This window comes from Salvelinus sp. IW2-2015, linkage group LG34 (genome assembly GCF_002910315.2).
Source record: "Salvelinus sp. IW2-2015 linkage group LG34, ASM291031v2, whole genome shotgun sequence".
NCBI classification, from domain to species: domain Eukaryota; kingdom Metazoa; phylum Chordata; class Actinopteri; order Salmoniformes; family Salmonidae; genus Salvelinus; species Salvelinus sp. IW2-2015.
The window spans coordinates 3,091,134-3,111,616 of NC_036873.1; the positions used below are offsets into that span (position 1 = coordinate 3,091,134).

The following is a 20,483-nucleotide window of genomic DNA, read 5'->3' on the forward strand; positions in this document are numbered from 1 at the left end:
GTCATTTAATCCTAGTAAAAATCCCTGTTTTAGGTCAGTTAGGATCACCACTTTATTTTAATATGTGAAATGTCAGAATAATAGTAGAGAGAATTATTTATTTCAGCTTTTATTTCTTTCATCACATTCCCAGTGGGTCAAAGTTTACATACACTCAATTAGTATTTGGTAGCATTGCCTATAAATTCTTTAACTTGGGTCAAACGTTTTGGGTAGCCTTCCACAAGCTTCCCCAAAAAATTGGGTGAATTTTGGCCCATTCCTCCTGACAGAGCTGGTGTAACTGAGTCAGGTTTGTAGGCCTCCATGCGCGCACACGCTTTTTCAGTTTCGCCCACAAATTTTCTATTGGATTGAGTCGGGCTTTGTGATGGCCACTCCAATACCTTGACTTTTTGTCCTCAAGCCATTTTGCCACAACTTTGGAAGTATGCTTGGGGTCATTGTCCATTTGGAAGACCCATTTGCGACCAAGCTTTAACTTCCTGACTGATGTCTTGATGTTTCAATATATCCACATAATTGTCCTGCCTCATGATGCCATCTATTTTGTGAAGTGCACCAGTCCCTCCTGCAGCAAAGCACCCTCACAAAATGACGCTGCCACCCCCGTGCTTCACGGTTGGGATGGTGCTCTTCGGCTTGCAAGCCTCCCCCCTTTTCTTCCAAACATAACAATGGTGAATATGGCCAAACAGTTCTATTTTTGTTTTATCAGACCAGATGACATTTCTCCAGAAAGTACCCACTTTGTCCCCATGTGCAGTTGCAAACCGTAGTCTGGCTTTTTTATGGCGGTTTTGGAGCAGTGGCTTCCTTGCTGAGCGGCCTTTCAGGTTATGTCGATATAGGACTTGTTTTACTGTGGATATCGATACTTTTGTACCTGATTCCTCCAGCATCTTCACAAGGTCCTTTGCTGTTCTGGGATTGATTTGCACTTTTCGCACAAGTACGTTCATCTCTAGGAGACCGAACGCGTCTCCTTCCTGAGCGGTATGATGGCTGCGTGGTCCCATTGTGTTTATACTTGCGTACTATTGTTTGTACAGATGAACGTGGTACCTTCAGGCGTTTGGAAATTGCTCCCAAGGATGAACCAGACTTCTGGAGGTCTACAATTGTTTTTCTGAGGTCTTGGCTGAGTTCTTTTGATTTTCCCATGATGTCAAGCAAAGAGGCACTGAGTTTGAAGGTAGGCCTTGAAATACATCCACAGGTACACCTCCAATTGACTCAGGCTAATTGACATCATTTATCAGAAGCTTCTAAAGCCATGACATTTTCTGGAATTTTCCAAGCTGTTTAAAACTTCTTCTTAATAGGGGGCGCCATTTCCACTTTGGGAAAAAAAAAACGTGCCCAAATTAAACGGCCTCGTACTCTGTTCTAGATCATACGATATGCATATTATTATTACTATTGGATAGAAAACACTCTGAAGTTTCTAAAATGAATTATATCTGTGAGTAAAACAGAACTCATTTGGCAGGCAAAGTTCCAAACAGGAAGTGAAAATTCTGAAATGGGTCTCTCTGACAGGCCTCGCCTATTCAATTGCCTTGTATTTATGGATCTGTTTGCACTTCATACGCCTTTCACTAGATGTCAACAGGCTGTAGAACGTTGAATGAGGTGTCTAGCCTGATGTGGGACCAAATGAGAGCTTTTGGAGTGACAGGTCCGCCATATTGGCAGTATTTTGCTGTGCACCTATTTTGCTGCGCATTGATCATTAGAAAACCCTTTTGCAATTATGTTAGCACAGCTGAAAACTGTTCTGATTTTAAATAAGCAATAAAACTGGCCCTCTAGACTAGTTGAGTATCTGGAGCATCAGCATTTGTGGGTTTGATTACAGGCTCAAAATGTCCATAAACAAAGAACTTTATTCTGAAACTCCTCAGTCTATTCTTGTTCTGAGAAATGAAGGCTATTCCATGCGAGAAATTTCCTAGAAACGGATGATCTCGTACAACACTGTGTACTACACACCTTCACAGAACAGAACAAACTGTCTCTAACCAGAATAGAAAGAGTGGGAGGCCCCGGTGCACAACTGAGCAAGAGGACAAGTACATTACTGTCTAGTTTGAGAAACAGATGTCTCAGAAGTCCTCAACTGGCAGCTTCATTAAATAGTACTCGCAAAACACCAGTCTCAATGTCAACAGTGAAGAGGCGACTCCGGGATGCTGGCTTTCTAGGCAGAGTTGCAAAGAAAAAGCCATATCTCAGACTGTCCAATAAAAGATTAAGATGGGCAAAAGAACACAGACATTGACAGAGGAAGATTCGGGGAAAAAGTGTTATGGACAGACATAAAGAACATTCGTGACACGCAGAAAAAAATGTAAAGATGCTGGAGGAGTGCTTGATGCCATCTGTCAAGCATGGTGGAGGAAATATGGTCTGGAGGTGCTTTGGTGGTGAAGTGGGAGATTTGTACAGGGTAAAAGAGACTTCCTCCTTCAAGATCCATCACTCCATTTTGCAACGCCATGCCATACCCTGTGGACGGTGCTTAATTGGAGCCAATTTCCTCCTACAACAAGACAATGACTTAAAGCACAGCTTCAAACTATGCAATATTATTTAGGGAAGAAGCAGTCCGCTGCTATTCTGTCTATAATGGAGTGGTCCGCACAGTTACTGGATCTCAACCCTATTGAGCTGTTGTGGGAGCAGCTTGACCGTATGGTACATAAGTGCCCATCAAGCCAAACCAACTTGTGGGAGGTGCTTCAGGAAGCATGGGGTGGAATCTCTTCAGATTACCTGAACAAATTGACAACTAGAATGCCAAATGTCTGCAAGGCTGTAATTGCTGCAAATGGAGGATTCTTTGACAAAAGCAAAGTCTGAAGGACACAATTATTTCAATTAAAAATCATTATTTATAACCTTGTCAATGTCTTGACTATATTTCCTATTAATTTTGCAACTCATTTCATGTATGTTTTCATGGAAAACAAGGACATTTCTAAGTGACCCCAAACTTTTGAACGGTAGTATCTCCCTCAAATACATGGGTTCCTTGAGTGGCGCAGCGGTCTATCGCAGCGGTCTAGAAGAATATATTCTTAACTGACTTGCCTAGTTAAATAAAGGTGAAATAAATAAAACATTGTACCCTTGCACATTGATCTGGTTCCCTCTGTTATAGCTTCTTTCTTGTGTATTTTATTCCTCTTGTGTTACTATTTTTATAAAAAATAACTGCATTGTTGGGAAGGGCTCGTAAGCAAGCATTTCGGCGCATGTGTCAAAATTTGATTTGATTTAGAAGAACGACGGTGTTGCAATTGTGGTGGGGATCATGATCCCGAGTTCATGGAGTGCCCTGTAAGGGTGAAGGGGATTGAGGTGTCAAAAGTTACAGGTCAAACTTCCTATGCGATTTAAAGAGGTGAGAAAACAATGACACCCGCCGAAGATATTAATATTACAGCCAGTCAAAATATACCCTGTGTGTTAAAAAAGTGGATTTTGTGGCGTTCATTGCCACAGTTATAAACTGTACGGCTCAAGTGTCAAAGAAACTGGACATTATTGTGGCTGCGGCAGAAAAGTAGTTTGGATTACTGATCATCTTGAGCCTGTGATCATCAGATCTGTTTATCTTTAACAGAAAAGTAGTTCGATTTTGGGGGGGGGGGTCGTTTGTATGAATATATCCTGTTTCCATCCCGCACAGTAGGTGGCGACATGCACACTAAATTGTGTGATAGTGAATATACCATAGAAGAAGTAAACAGAAGTAAGCGTTGACCAAGAAATTTTGACGTTAGGGTTTTTGTTGTTATTTAGATATTTATTAACACCATGCAACTTAGCATATGACAAATTGAACTGCAAAGCATAACATACTTACCCCAGGTAGTCGTTAATTCGCGTTGGAGACGGGGCTTGGTTGATAGATGATATCTAACTAGGTGGTAACGTTAACTAACAATGGCCAATTGTGTGGTTTTTCACACTCAAATAGCCTCCATTATGGAGGTGCTAGCGAATGCAGCCGTGGCAGAGATTTGTAAACTCGTAGACGATGACTATGCAGTGTTTCGTTTGGAAATAACTCAAAGACAAAAAGAAAACAGGGCATTGCAGAGGAAACTACAGCTACTGGAACTGAAGGTGGCACGGGAGCGCGCAGAGAGGACAACGCGAGAGCGCGTTTTCGCCAGTCGTCCCAGTAGTGTCAAAATCCTCGACCGATACAGAGGAATTGCAAGAGGTACAGTTTTTAACCACATTGGGTTAAACACTTCGTCAGTTTTTGGATTGTATGAAATAGTTCCCCTGATTACTTAGCTATCTTGCACAAAGACATATCAGATTCTGCATGTCCTATGACTAACTCATTGAAAACAATGATGCAACTCAAATCAACTCATGTCACATGCACCGAATACAACAGGCGTAGACTTTACCGTGAACTGCTTACTTATGAGCCCTTTCCCAACAATGCAGTTAAAGTAAATAATAGCACAATATAACAATAACGAGGCTATATATGCATGTGACATATCGATCTATAAATAGAATATCAAAAAGTTATTTAAAGTGTTATCTTACATCCTTCTAGACAGTGTCAATGGTATATATATACCATTTGAGCATTAACAGTAGCTAACCTAACCACCTCTTTTCCCCAATCACTCAGGTGAAGGACATCTCACTGGAAGCCACAAGAGCTTTGTGAAGCCAGCGGGACACAATAGATGGAGAGAGAACCAACCAATCACTGTTGATGAGGGGAGTGGAACCTCAACCCAGCATGTTATCATGATAGAGGTTAGTGTAATAGTGTTGCGTAAAATATTACCGTTACTTTGTGAATCAAATGTGGCAGGTTTATTTCAGAAAGGCGCCCCCTCAGCTATTCACTTGATTACATTGTCATTTATTTGCCATAGGGGAGCTTGTGAGATTTCCTTACGACATTGTTATTCAACTCATGAACCGATAATAACCTCTTCTCTTCTTGTCAGTCTGCAGATGCAGAGGCTGCAGGTCCTGGGGTCAAGCAGGAGAGGACTAAAGGAGAGAAGGAGCCACAGCACAGCGGAGACATCCAGACTGGAGCGCCCCCTGTAGCCACGGAGGACCCCACCTCCGCCCCAGCACCATCCAGGACCCGACCCAGCATCACGGAGGTCAGTGGAACGCCGAACGCCGTCCTCAAGTCAGAGACAGACACGGAGACATTAACTGCAACACACAGGCTCTTACACACAGGATCTGACCACAGATCAGACCCAGAGAGACTTGGGCTGGGGCCATTGGGCTGTCCTTCTCCCGGTTCAGAGTACTTACCAGTATTTCACCAGAGCAAGAGGACGGCTCATTCCTGTGGAGGCGGTGATGGTGACACGTTAGACACTGGTGTTGATGTTCCGTCTTGTTCTTACGCTACAGAGATGGACTCTGACAACATGCCCTTGGGTTTAGACACACAGGCTGATCTGTCAAGAGGGGACTGGAACCATTACACTAGTAGTCTATACTCTGAAGGGTCCCTAGATAAGAAAGGGGAGGTTATAGTCATAGATGAAGTGAAAGTGGAGGGCGACTCTCCTCTGACCTTGAATGCAGACAAGACTCACTTAGGGGAAGGACACTCACAAGACAGAGATTTCTTAGATTACAGGGAAAGCTTAGAGACAAATCCCAATGTTGCGGCCCACTCCCCTTTACACACGCTCAGGGATCGTGACCCAGTGTCCACGTTGATGGGTCCTTCCGATTCACAGGGCTGCGTCCTTTTCGATCAGGTATTGAACTCAAAAGACCAAAGGGCTGAGGGGAGGGGAGGGGGAGCAACATCAAACAATAGTAAAGATAAACGGTTCCTCTGCATGTTCTGTAACAAAGGCTTCAGCTGCCTCCAGAAGGTGGAGATCCACCAGAGGGTCCACACAGGGGTGAAACCCTTCAGCTGTACCCAGTGTCACATGCGTTTCGCTGAGGCTGGCAATCTGAAGAGGCACCAGAGGGTCCACACTGGGGAGAAACCCTTCAGCTGTACTCAGTGTCATATGCGCTTCTCCCACTCGTCCAGCATGAAGAGGCACCGGAGGGTCCACACAGGGGAGAAATATTAAAGCTGCCCCGAGGGAAAACCTTTCTTACACATCAGAACTACCTGAAGATGCACCTTCAGGTCCACATGGGTGAAAGGCTGTTCACCTCCACGCAATGTGGGAAGAGGTTCTCAGAGAGGAGCTACCTCAGGATACACCAGCAGAAAAAACATTTCACTAAATACCTTCTGATCAAACCCTGCATTAAAGACAAAGATACATTTTCAGTATTGTCAGCAGAAAAGATCCACAGATGCATTTGGAATGACGAGTGACAGATTTCAGTGTTCAATATTCTTGGGTAGAATATTGCATCCAGACATTGTGATATATAAGGCATATTTAAACCTAAAAAGTCTGTTACATATTGTGTAGGCTATATGATGTATATTACTTCCATTCAACTACTTCATTTTTTCCCCAAGACAATTGTAATGAGAAAATGATTGCTTTTTACAAAAGTTTAGGGCTGTCCCTGACTGAATTTTTTTATTTTTTTTAAAGTTAGTCGACCGAGAGTCGTCTGTTCTTTCGACAATCGATTGGTAGACATTTTTTACATGTATTTTTTCATACATAGTGTTTTAATAAAATCAACTGTATGCACTGAGATTGTGTGATGCTTTAAAGGAGAATTGCACCTGATAATTTGGCCTTGTTTTTTGGCTTGCTCCTCAAGAAATGCTGGTGGTCATGACAGAAGCCAAATGTGAGTTGGCTTGGGGGTGTGGTTTGATGGGGGTGTGGTTTGATGCTGGTGTTTGTTTGTCCTTGCCACCACCAAAACACACCCCTCTGTCAGAACCCTGCCCACAGCTGTTTCCCCCCCACTCAGTTTCAACAAACAAACCTCCTGCAGATTGAGCTCAATAACTACAGGCAGATATAGAGAAGCTTTGAATAGATCAGCAGCCTGAAGAGTAACATGAGATGAATGAAATTGCAAAATGTATGTATATATTCTGAACTAAGTGTTTTGATAACTTTAAGATGTAGTCACAGGTCCATGTAGAATAAACAACACTTCACATAATACCAGAAGCAGTGTTCTGCTGATATAGCAATGTGAACCTTTCATCTTTTGTCGTTCCCAGCCGATACAAATACTGTGCCTATCTGCATTTTGTCTGGTGGTATTGGGGCTACCTTAGCAAACATGGCTGAGTGGCCATACATTCCTGTGTGGTGTCCTGTTCACAACAGGAGTTCCCTGATCCTGGTGCAGAATACACAGGGTTTCTCCCTCCACATCTTGTCTGATACTTTATTTTTTATTGAATTAAATGGTAAAAGTTGTCTAGTAAAATGTTAATGCCGAGTGCCAGGTCTTTCTCCATTCAGAGACATCAGTATCAAGCCCGTCTGTCAGTCTGGACTTCATCTTGCAAGTCTCCATGTGCTGCCTCCATACATGTTTCTATGAACACATACATACATACATACATACATACATACATACATACATACATACATAGTCACTGTTCTATTACCACTGGCCGTTACAAGGATAGATAATATCTGATACACAAACGGGTACTATGTTGAAGTTTGAACAAGTCAGACTAAACCTACCTAATTCTGTTCTCCCTATTGACAACTGTTGGTGAGCAGGCTGGAGGTGAGGTCTTTTCTACAGCCCCATTGATGGGCATAGCAGCATAGAGCAGCTCCTGGCCCCTCAAAGGTACTGGTGGGTCACACACACACAGAGCACTGATTACATTATAGATGGTGGTTCTAAATAGCCTGGTCCTGGTGGAACCAACCGGATCGCTTCGTTCACCTTTCTACTTCACTGCAGATATCATCAAACGTGAAGTGAAATAGAATGGTCAAAAAGATCAGGCTGGATCCACCAGGCTAGGTTATGTCCTGGACATTATATGTAACAAATAATGTCAGTTTAAATAAAATGTTTCATAATTGGGTTATTTGTACATTATGATGAGCCTGTGAAAGCTGTTGCCATCGACAGGTGAAGATTGCTGGCCAGGTACTTGCCAACATGCTAGCTATATTTTAAAGACTTGTTACTGACTTTGAACACTTGTCAAACTACTTCACTGCCTGTTCATTGATTATTTGGTGACTGAAAAACGTAAGGTACATGTGGTTCTCAGCAACTTGAACCAGCACTGAAATGTAAGCAATGGGGTTAATGTCTTCCCCCTCTCTGCTATTTTCCTCAGGTTGAAGCACATCCCTAACACCCAGACAGATGTCAAGAACTTGGGAACCTCCCAGCCACCAGGATAATCATCTTGTTTAGGAGGTTTATTCACAAGGTTGGTTAGAAATAGATCCACCCATGTTATTCTCTATCATGCAGAATTGTAGCTAAACTTGTAACTTGGGAAGCTCATTCAATAATACAGACATGGGTGATTTCTAGGCCAGGTGACAATTTCAACCAGCAGGAACATGGAGCACTCCATGTAAGTCATGCATGCATACACATAGATACCCTATGCACCCTATGCATAAAYCTGTCAACTCCTGGAGTAACTCCCTGTCAGAGAGACTGATTAGAGGGTTTTGCCAGAGGCCCTGGGCCAATGGGAGGTCAGGCATGAGGGCTTAGGGGTCAGACGGAGTGAGAATGAAGTTACAGACATGAAGATACAACTTGAACCACAGAGTAAGGCTACCTTCAAACGTAAATACATGAAACACGTATCTGTTTGGTGGGGTAAAATGCTGTTTTACGTTTATAATTGGTTGATGGATAGTCTTTGGTACTTTTCTGACAGCACAACACAAGCCTAGCCCCCCCTGTCTTTTACGCACAATTTGTGTGATTGGAAGGCACCCTTATAATCCTCAATCGACAATGTCAATGTCAACTCTTACTGTACTCACTCAAACTCATGCACTCGCCTCCCTCTAAAAAGTCTCCCAGACTTTTATAAAAACTAAACATGTCCATTTGCCATCCCCAGGGGAGTCTGCTGGGCCATGGAACTCTAGAGCAGCACATCAAAAAAAACTACCACCATTTCAGCTATCAGCAGAAATTTCCCTGAGGAAGGGTGCAACTATCAAGGCTTTAAAATTGTCAAATTTGGGGGAGGGATGACCACCAAATGCAATCAAGTTGTATAAACTACATGTTCATTTTTTAATAGGTTCCAAAACCATAACTGTTTCAGCCTGGTCTTCTCATTTTTACTAACTACTATGGTAAMTTAAACATCTGACAACATGCAGACTTTCTCCATCAAGACAGCGCTTCTGATTCAAAGAGGTCTAAAAATCAATTCAAGTCTCATATCCAGGGTGAAAAAAATATTATTCATGTATAAAAGATATCACACAGGTGTGCCACCTAAAATATATATCCCAGACAAGCCTGAAGAATAGGACAAATAGGCTGTGTTTAGACAGGCAGCCCAAGTCTGACACTTTTTTTTTCACCAATTGGTCTTTTGATCAATCAGATCAGCTCTGAAAAAGATCCAATGTGAAAAGATCTGGGATTGGTCAAAAGACCAATTAGTGGAAAAAATATCAGAATTGGGCTGCCTGTAAACGCAGCCAGAGGCAAGTGAATATAAGTATTTTCTTGTATTCGTATAAGTTTGTAAGAATTTGAGTGGTTACATACAGTACATGTTAAATGGCTACGAGACATAAGGAGACTATTGCGGGAATAAAAGGGAAGGTACCGCTGAAGGCCCCTGTATTCAGTCAGGCAGCTTGAAGCATATGTCACCATCCGGGCCCTTGTCACAGCATGCTGAGGCCTGACAGGGAGATGACAATAAATACATTATTTACCTTTCATCACCAAAGCCGTGTTAGCATTTAGTGCACATGTTTCTGAACCAACCATTTTGTTAGCGTCATTGATATAAATGGGCAATTCAAATACAATATCCGGTTTATTAGCATTGACTGTAATACCTCCATGGTCCTGTGGTGGTCTGGCAGCATGTTGCTTTCTAGTGGTCTTACTCCCGCTCCACCTGAAATGCAATAACTAAAACATGAAAAACAAGACTAGTCAGTCAGTAAGTTGGCTAATTAAACACTCACACACCAGCCAAATGATACCCAACCAATACAGCCTACTAGTCTATTTGCAGTGAAATTGGGAGGGGCATTTTTTCAGTCACCAATTAATCAATAAACAGGCAGTGAAATTAAGTAGTTTGACAAGTGTTCCAAAGTAACAAATCTTTAAAATCTTTATAGCTAGCAAATATCGTTTTTATTTTCTCAGAAACCTAGCTAACATTAGCTACACTTCAGTGATGATGGTAGGCGTTAGTTAGCTAGCTTTCCCCCAGTACTTTCAATTTAACTAGATAGCTAGTTAAGTAAGTAATGGCATGTATATCAACTTTACCAATCAGCTGGTTAACTAGCAAATATATTCGGTTTGCCCTCGCATTTAAAGCTGCCTGATAAAGCTTGCCATAGTAAAGCTAGGATGAATGTCAGAGCCCAGATAACTAACCCTAGCGGCTGTCAATGCAATGGCTAGTCTGGAGTTCGTCTGAAATGTACAATTTTATTTCACATGATAAGCAAACTGTCATGCCTTTTCACAACAACAACGACAAAAAATCGATGTACACAGATAAGAAACTATTACCTTCAAATAGATCATTTTGGTTTTATTTACTTCATCCTCTCTTGTTCAAGTGGGTAGCAACTTCCTGAGATTTGATTGATGGAACAATCTAGCCAATGGTTAGGCAGCTGTGGTTTTGGCAAAGGGAACTGATTGGTCAGGAGTAAAAGGTCCTGTCCCCAGAGCTGCACAAATCGAATTTTTACTTGCGAAATCTCTTTCTACAAATTTACAGAACTTTCTACAAGTTTACAAATCTCTTTAACGTGTCAACAGTAACAGAACGCGCAGATTCAAAATCTGCAAGTGTATTTTTGATTCACAGCAGAATATTCATACTCGTAAAAGGATTTGTAATCATTCTGAAAATAAATTATACTTACAAATCTTATTGAACATATTCAAATTTACAAATGTAAACGTTACAAGTTTGAGACATGACATGCTTGCGAAATTAAATGACACATTTGCAAATCGTACTTGAAACCACGAAATTCAAAATGCAAACTCACGTACTTCTGTCATCATTAAAATCCCATACACATTGCCACAAAATAATTAATTTACTCAGCCACACAAGTCAAACACTTAAAGTTGGCTGTATTTATACTGATATACGTCATCATGTCACTGTGTTCATTAATGCACTAACTGACCAAAACATGCTCAAATCAAGTCTCTCTTAAAATCCTCCTCCAGTCTCCCTTTTACCACATTTAACACCCGATTTACTTAACAAAAGGTACATCTTAATAAGTGGACTTTCCTCTTTTGTTCTCTATTGCTCCTCAAGCAAAGGGGAGGCTAATGACATCACATTTGACCATCAGGCCAACTATTGAGCAGTTGTGTCTAAAAAAAACACTATTTTTCTCAAAACATATGTTTTACCCTTTAGCGTGTGTGTACTTTACTGTATTTATACTTGGAACATCGTTTTTCAACAGGAAATGTTTTTAAAACATCTCTGGAGGACACAACTGTTTCTGCTCAAACACTTATCTATCATCTGTGGTATGGGACCTTTACAAACAGTCCTTGACCTCAAGCTGTTTACAAGGCTTCAGGTCTTGTGATGACTGGGTTGAAATATTAAACATGAACTAAAGTGCACCTGTACTTGATATTCCAGAATGACTGGTCTCCACAAACTGTGTCAGTGTACAGCATTCTAATGTCTGTTTAAGAGGGTAATTAACCACATACCCCTCATTAACCCATTGTTAACTTGTCATTTGAAACAGGATTGTAAATACCTGTTTTTAGAGAGACAGTAAACCTAGGCAGTTGAATATTTACGTTACTGTGGTGATGTAAGCCTAGATGGAATAAAGTCATTATATAATTGTTATATTCTAGCTAACATACTGTTCTTTCTAAGCAAGTCTTCTCAGATTCAAAGATACTGCGCATAAAAGGTCGTGATTTGTTGTTGATTTCAATTATGAATATTTCTGTGGTGGAGACACAATGGCTGTGCAATTTGTCTAATTTGTAATGTAATTAGCATTACCGTAGTTAAAAGAGCAGCACGCACTCTTTTTTTCATTTAATCACGCCCCAAGACGCCCGCCAATGAAATCATTTTTCGTCGGTGTGGATGGGAAGTAAACAGTGACCAAGAACAATTTTCACGATAGTGTTTTTATTATTGTTATTTAGACATTTATTAATACAGGACTTGGTTGATAGATAGTACGTTATTTAGGCAACGCTAGATAGCTTCTAACGTTAGCTAGCTAACAACAATGGCTATGGGTTTTCACACTCAAATGGCCTCCATCATGGAGGTGCTAGCGAATGCAGCCGTGGCAGAGATCTGTAAACTCGTAGACGACGACTATGCAGTGTTTCGTTTGGAAATTTCTCAAAGCCAAAATGAAAACAGGGCATTGCGGAGGAAACTACAGCTACTGGAATTGAAGGTGGCACGGGAGCGCGCAGAGAGGACAATCAGAGAACGCGTCCTCGTCAGTAGTGACAAGATCCTCGACCGATACAGAGGAATGGCAAGAGGTACATTTTGACCCGTTCCCCTCGCGCATGTTTGGCTCAGAAGTTGTAATCAGGGGAATTACTGCAATCTTTCAATAAGTTATGAGAAGTGTTACCTAACAGACAGTGTCAATAGTGTACAATTGAGCATTGACAGTACCTAACCACCTCTTTTCCCCCAATCACTCTCAGGTGAAGGACATCTCACTGGAGGCTACAGGAGYTTTGTGAAGCCAGCRGSACACAATACATGGCGCGATGACCAACAAATCACTGTTGATGAGGGGAGTGGAACCTCAACCCAGCACGTTATTGTGATAGAGGTTAGTGTAATAGAATTACATACAAATTACAGTACATCAAATGTGTCCAGTTTTATTTCAGAAAGACTCCCCTCAGCTATTCACTTACTTACATGCAACATCCTCATTTATCTGCCATAGGGGAGCTTGTGAGACTTCCTTAAGACATTGTTATCCAATTAAACTCATGTACCGACAATAACCTCTTTCTTGTGTCAGTCTGCAGATGCAGAGGCTGCAGGTTATGGCGAATCGTCTCTGGTCAAGCAGGAGAGGACTGAAGCAGAGGACCCACAACACAGCAGAGACATTCAGACTGGAGCAACGTCTGGAGTGGCGCCCCCTGTAGCCACAGAGGACCTATCCACCGCCGCTGCGCCTCAGCCCAGGACCCGACACAGCATTACGGAGGTCAGTGGAATGCCAAACGCCATCCTCAAGTCAGAGACAGAGACTGTAACACAAAGGCTTTTACACGCAGTACCTGACCGCAGGTCAGACCCAGAGAGACTGGGGTTGGGGAGACTGGGCTGTCCTCCTGCTCCTGGCTCAGAGTATTTACTTTACGGTAACCCGAGCCCGAGGACTGTTCATTCCCATCGGGACTCAGGTGACGCGTTAGAGACTGGCAGTGATCCGTCTTGTTCTTACACTACAGAGATGGACCCTGGCAACATGCCCTTGGGTTTAGAAACACACACTGACCTGTCTAGAGGGGACTGGAACCGGTACAGTAGTAGTGTATACTCTGAAGGGTGCCTAGATAAGAAAGAGGAAGGTCTGGTCGTAGATGAAGTGGCTGTGAAAGTGGAGGGCGACGTTCCTCCCACATGGAATGCAGATAATCACCTAGGAGACAGACACTCACAGGGCAGAGATTTCTTAGATTGCAACGAAAGCTTAGAGACAAATCCAAATGTTGCGACCCACTCCCCTTTACACGTGTTCAGGGATTGCGACCCAGTGTGTACGTTGATGAGGCATTCCGACTCAGACAGCCGTGTCCTTTTCAATCAGATATTGAACTCAAACGACAGGGCTAGAGCCCAGGCTCAGGGAGGGGGAGCCACATCAGGCAATTGTAAAGAAAAACGGTTCCTCTGCATGTTCTGTAACAAAGGTTTCAGCAGCCCCCAGAAGGTGGAGATCCACCAGAGGGTCCACACAGGGGTGAAACCCTTCAGCTGTACCAAGTGTCACATGTGCTTTGCCCAGGCTAGTGACCTGAAGAGRCACCAGAAGGTCCACACAGGGGAGAAACCGTTTGGCTGCCACCTGTGCCGGGCCAGTTTCTCCCACTCGTTCAACCTGAAGAGGCACCAGAAGGTCCACACAGGGGAGAACTCTACAGCTGCCCCCAGTGTGAGAAGAGGTTCTCCCACCAGCTGAAGATGCACCTGAAGGTCCACATGGGATAGAGGCCATTCACCTTTACGCACTGTGGGAAGAGGTTCTCAGAGAGGAGCAACCTCAGGATACACCTGCATAAAGACCCCTTTTGCCCTCAGAACAGCCACAATTCTTCAGGCCATGGACTCTACAATGTGTCAAAAGCGGTCAACAGGAATGCTGGCCCATATTGACTCCAGTGCTTCTAGCAGTTGTGTCGAGTTGGCTGGATGTCATTTGGGTGGTGGAACATTCTTGATACACATGTAAACTGTTGAGTGAGAGAAACCCAGCAGCGTTGCAGTTCTTGACATTCAAACCGATGCGCCTGGCACCTACTACCATACCCCATTCAAAGGCACTTAAATCTTTTGTCTTGCCTGGTCTCCCTCTGAATGACACACATACACAATCCATGTCTCAATTGTCTCAAGGCTTAAAAATCCTTCTTTAACCTCTTATTCTCCCCTTCATCTACACTGATTTGAAATGGATTTAAAATAATTGCGTCATGTATAATGGAAACGGCAGATATAGCAGACATTTTCTAGAGATTGACAACATGTTTATCCATTCGACCGGTGGATTTTTCTTCTGTCTAATTTTCTTTGTGACAAATTAGGACGTAAACTGTTTTTCAAAATAAATTGCAGAATCATTTTGAAGGTACGCAGGGCACGTGATGTCACCGTGTAACAATAAAGCTCCACTCTACATTTAATTCTAAATGCCAACTGCTTGCAAAATCAATTTTTCAACTGTAAAAATGTTTCTTTGCAGAACAAGGATTGTCCTGAATTTCAAGAGCGCCTGAATTGTTTCAACTTGCTTTTCTGGTTGGCTGCAAGTTTCACCATCCAATTATTTCAGATCGACAGGAGTGCACGTTTCACCATGGCACAGAACATGGCGATACATTGGCACTTGAGAGTTATTAGTATATGGAAAATATGAGTCAATTATTGCATTCTATCCATAGACTACCTGAGACATGAAACCGATAGGTGGGAGGGCATACAGGCTGTTGCCAATTTATGAATGCGCAATTTGCCTAAATGAGTAATGGAAACAATTCAACCACTACATTTTTATTTTTTCACTATAGGTTCTTGCGATGTTTAAACATTTTTATTTTTTTAAACATCATTACGTCCAGGTGTTTCCATTTATCTATCTTGTGTCAATGAAGACGCACCCTAGCAGGCAATTGTTGCATTTATTTTCTATGCTGACGTTCTAAATGTCGACAAAAAAATTACTGGACAAGTTAATGAAAACACTAGCTAGGTCACGGAAAGGACAGGTGTTCCTAATGTGTGTACACTCGGTGCATAAGCCTAAAGTCTGTCACATATTGTGTTTGTACTGTGTAGGCTATATGATGTTCACAAGTGCCTGTTTCATTCCTTCCATTAATTTACTTTAAACTGCATTCAGAAAGAAAAAAATATTACGTTTATGCAAGTCTTTAGTTGAGACGGGCATGTGTGGTTTTCATGTGGTTTATTTCAAACTTGTTCATGTTTAATAAACAGTTGGACTTTTCATTTTAAGACTTTCATTGAGACTCTTTAGTATACATCACCTCTGATCCCACCCTATTCTACATATACCCAACGCTTGATAACCAATATACACTTACTAAATATACCCACACACTAACAAACATCTACTGTACACGTCAAAATAGTTTTGTCAGGATTTTATGACTTTTGACTTATCATACCTGACAAAATTTTAACAACAATGAAGTCCATCTGTAACTACAGTATAGGACTCAAACGTAGTGGGGATGGGTAAACACTTTGGATCAATACTTGCAAACACGGGTATAAAGTACTTATATAAAAATACTTTAAAGTAATACTTTTTTATGTTGGGGTATCTGTATTTGACTATTTATATTTGTCTACTTTTACTTGACTACTTTTACCTCACTAGATTCCTAAAGAAAATTATGTACTTTCTACTCCATAGAGTTCCCCTGGCACTCAAAAGTACTCGTTATATTTTGAATGCTTAGCAGGACAAGAAAATGGTCAATTCACACACTTATCAAGAGAACATCCAAATATAATTTTATTGGTCACATACACATGGTTAGCAGATGTTAATGCAAGTGTAGCAAAATGGTTGTGCTTTTATTTCCGACAGTGCAGTAATATCTAACAAGTAATCTAACAAATTCACAACGACTACCTTATACACACAAATATAAAGGGATGAATATGTACATATAAATRTATGGATGAGCGATGGCTGTGCGGCATAGGCAAGATGCAGTAGATGGAATAGAATACAGTATATACATATGAGATGAGTAATGTAGGATATGTAGACATTATTAACGTGGCGTTATTTAAAGTGATTAGTGATACCTTTTTATTAAAGTGGCAAGAGATTTGAGTCTGTGTTGGCAGCAGCCACTCTATTAGTGATGGCTGTGTGAGAGAAGCTGTTTTTCAGTCTCGGTCACAGCTTTGATGCACCTGTACTGAACTCGCCTTCTGGATGGTAGCGGGGTGAACAGGCAGTGGCTCGGGTGGTGGTTGTCCTTGATCTTTTTGGCCTTCCTGTGACATTGGGTGCTGTAGGTTTTCCTGGGGGCAGGTAGTTTTCCCCCGGTTGTGCAGACCGCACAACCCTCTGGAGAGCGTTGCAGTTGTGGACGGAGCAGTTGCCGTACCAGGCGGTGATACAGCCCCACAGGGTACTCTCGATTGTGCATCTGTAACAGTTAGTGTGGTCATTCCTACTGCCTCTGATCTGGCGGACTTACTAAACACACATGCTTAATTGATTTTTTATTTTATTTCACCTTTATTTAACCAGGTAGGCTAGTTGAGAACAAGTTCTCATTTGCAACTGCGACCAGGCCAAGGTAAAGCAAAGCAGTTYGACRCATACAACAACACAGAGTTACACATGGAATAMACAAACATACAATCAATAATACAGTAGAAAAATCTATATATAGCATGTGCAAATGAGGTAGGATAGGAGAGGTAAGGCAATAAATAGGCCATGGTGGCAAATTAATTACAATATAGCAATTAAACACTGGAATGGAAGGATGTGCAGAAGATGAATGTGCAAGTTGAGATACTGGGGTGCAAAGGAGCAAGATAAATAAATAAATACAGTATGGGGATGAGGTAGATTGGATGGGCTATTTACAGATGAGCTATGTGCAGTGATCTGTGAGCTGCTCTGACAGCTGGTGCTTAAAGCTAGTGAGGGAGGTACGAGTCTCCAGCTTCAGAGATTTTTGCAGTTTGTTCCAGTCATTGACAGCAGAGAACTGGAAGGAGAGGCGGCCAAAGGAAGAATTGGCTTTGGGGGTGACCAGTGAAATACACCTGCTGGAGCTCGTGCTACGGGTGGGTGCTGCTATGGTGACCAGTGAGCTAAGGCGGGGCTTTACCTAGCAGAGATTTGTAGATGACCTGGAGCCAGTGGGTTTGGCGACGAGTATGAAGCGAGGGCCAGCCAACGAGAGCATACAGGTCGCAGTGGTGGGTAGTATAGTGTCCTCTGTCTCTGTGTGGATGAACCAATGAGAGCTGGTCAAACTTTTAGCTTTTTGCCATTCTCAGTGCAGGTGGTACATAAAGCCCTGAAATCCTTAGATAAGAGAAAGCCTGCAGGTCCTGATCTTTTGGATCCCTGCTTTTTAAATCTGGCAGCTGATTTCATAGCTGAAACACTTAAATATCTGTTCAAACTAACCCTGGAATCTAATGAAATTCCCAAAAATCTGGAAATCAGCATTTGTCCTACCACTTTTAAAAGGGAGAGATCCAACTCTTAAATAATTATAGGCCAATCTCAAAGCTGTCACCCCTGGTGAAAATACTTGAAACCCTTGTGAGTGAACAGCTAAAAGAGTATTTATTTACTAACTCTATTTTATCAATGTACCAATCGGGCTTCAGGAAGAAGCATAGCACAATTACAGCAGCCATGAAGGTTTAAGATGATATCACTGAAGCCCTTGACAAAAAACAGCACTGTGTCTCACTTTTTATTGATCTCTCTAAGGCTTTAGATACAGTTGATCATGCTGGGTCTTTCAGAGCATGCAGTTGCATGGTTTGCTAACTATCTGTCTGAGAACTCAGTGCACTCAATTTGATGGGCTTATGTCTGTTAAATTGCCGAGAGATTGTCGAGAGTAGGTCTTTCAGAGCATGCAGTTGCATGGTTTGCTAACTATCTGTCTGATAGAACTCAGTGCACTCAATTTGATGGGCTTATGTCTGTTAAATTGTCTGTCTTTAATGGTGTGCCCCAAGGCTCTGTACTTGGTCCTCTCTTATTCACTATTTATATAAATGATTTAGACAAAAATGTTCAAAATGCGCAACTTCATTTTTATGCTGATACTGTTATTTACTACTGTGCCTTGTCTCTTACAAAAGATTTCCAGAACTTGCAAACTGCTTTTTATACTGTTCAACATACCTTGTGTCAATTGAAGCTTATCCTCAATACTGACAAAACTAAACTAATGGTGTTTTCTAAAGCAAGAAATAGACCTCTGAACCTTTCACCTATTACTACCTGTCAGGGCAAGGAGATTGAGGTTGTAACCTCATATAAATATCTTGGAATTTTAATTGATGACGGCCTCTCTTTTAAATTGCATATTCAACAACTTACAAAAAAATTGAAGCTGAAATTGGGATTTTATTTTAACAATAAGGCCTGTTTTTCTTTTAAAGCCAGAAGGAGGCTAGTATCAGCTACATGTATGCCTTTACTAGACTATGGGGATATTTTATATATGAATGCTTCCGCTCAGTATTTGAGATTATTTGACACCCTTTAACATTGCACTTTAAGATTTATTTTAAACTGCAAAACCCTGCACTTTGTATACCAGGGTTGGCTGGCCTTCTCTAGTCACTCGTAGGCTGTCAGTCAGTCACTGGTATACTTTTATTTATAAAGCCATTTTTACAAGGGTATGTTTGGCAGCATGAGTGAAGGATGCTTTGTAGCGAAATAGGAAGCCGATTCTAGATTTAATTTTGGATTGGAGATGTTTAATGTGAGTCTGGAAGGAGAGTTTACAGTCTAACCAGACACCTAGGTATTTGTAGTTGTCCACATATTTTAAGTCAGAACCGTCCAGAGTAGTGATGCTGACGGGCGGGCAGGTGCGGGCAGAAATCGGTTGAAGAGCATGCATTTAAAATAGCATTTAGTTTACTTGCATTTAAGAGCAAGTTGGAGGCCATGGAAGGAGAGTTGTATGGCATTGAAGCTCATCTGGAGGTTAGTTAAGTGTCCAACGAAGGGCCAGAGGTATACAGAATGGCGTTGTCTGCGTAGAGGTGGATCAAATAATCACAGCAGCGAGAGCGACATCATTGATGTATACATAGAGAGAGAGTCGGCCCGAGAATTGAACCCTGTGGCACCCCATAGACTGCCAGAGGTCCGGACAACAGGCCCTCCGATTTGACATACTGAACTCTATCGGAGAAGTAGTTGGTGAACCAAGCGAGGCAATCATTTGAGAAACCAAGGCTGTTGAGTCTGCCAATAAGAATGTTGTGATTGACAGAAGTCGAAAGCCTTAGCCAGGTCGATGAATACGGCTGCACAGTAATGTCTCTTTATCGATGGCTTATGATATCGTTTAGGACCTTGAGCGTGGCTGAGGTGCACCCATGACCAGCTCTGAAACCAGATTTCATAGCGAAGGTACGGTGAGATTCGAAATGGTCGGTAATCTTTTTTGTTTTCTCTTTCAAAGACCTTAGAAGGCAGGGTAGAATAGATATAGGTCTGTAGCAGTTTGGGTCTAGAGTGTCTCCCCTTTGAAGGGGGATGACCGCAGCAGCTTTCCAATCTATGGGAATCTCAGACGATACGAAAGAGAGGTTGAACAGGCAAGTAATAGGGGTTGCAATAATTTCGGCAGATAATTTTAAGAGGGTCAGATTGTCTAGCCCGGCTGATTTGAAGGGGTCCAGATTTTGCAGCTCTTTCAGAACATCAGCTATTTGGGTGAAGGAGAAGTGGGGGAGGTTTGGGCGATTTGCTGTGGGGAGCACAGGGCTGTTGACCAGGGTAGGGGTAGCCAGGTGGGAAAGCATGGCCAACCGTAGAAAAATGCTTATGAAA

At 42.0% G+C, this 20,483-nt stretch overlaps 1 protein-coding gene, 1 long non-coding RNA gene and 1 pseudogene across 4 annotated transcripts; 2 read left to right on the forward strand and 1 right to left on the reverse strand.

Annotated features, from left to right (window-relative positions):
* Positions 1–3,755: 3,755 nt before the first annotated feature.
* Positions 3,756–7,772, forward strand: LOC111958401 (uncharacterized). Of its 2 annotated transcripts, XM_023979658.2 has the most exons (4): positions 3,756–4,237; positions 4,667–4,797; positions 4,995–5,159; positions 7,698–7,772. In XM_023979658.2, the coding sequence occupies exons 1-4, from the start codon at positions 3,955–3,957 to the stop codon at positions 7,746–7,748; spliced, it is 630 nt and encodes a 209-aa protein (XP_023835426.2). In that variant the 5' UTR covers positions 3,756–3,954; the 3' UTR covers positions 7,749–7,772. The 2 variants fall into 2 exon arrangements, with proteins under 2 accessions (XP_023835426.2, XP_023835425.2); XM_023979657.2 differs by lacking the exon at positions 7,698–7,772 and having other exon boundaries at positions 4,995–6,696.
* LOC111958446 (uncharacterized) lies at positions 6,503–10,931 on the reverse strand. 2 transcript variants are annotated; one of them, XR_002876524.2, is made up of 5 exons: positions 10,684–10,931; positions 9,990–10,065; positions 9,752–9,829; positions 7,659–7,773; positions 6,503–7,503 (listed from the first exon to the last, which is right to left on the reverse strand). It is a non-coding gene; the product is annotated as an uncharacterized lncRNA (long non-coding RNA). The 2 variants fall into 2 exon arrangements; XR_002876523.2 differs by lacking the exons at positions 6,503–7,503; positions 7,659–7,773 and having other exon boundaries at positions 8,346–9,829; positions 10,684–10,808.
* Positions 10,932–12,222: 1,291 nt separating this feature from the next.
* LOC111958408 (uncharacterized) overlaps positions 12,223–20,483 on the forward strand; it is a 27,217-nt pseudogene continuing 18,956 nt past the window's right edge.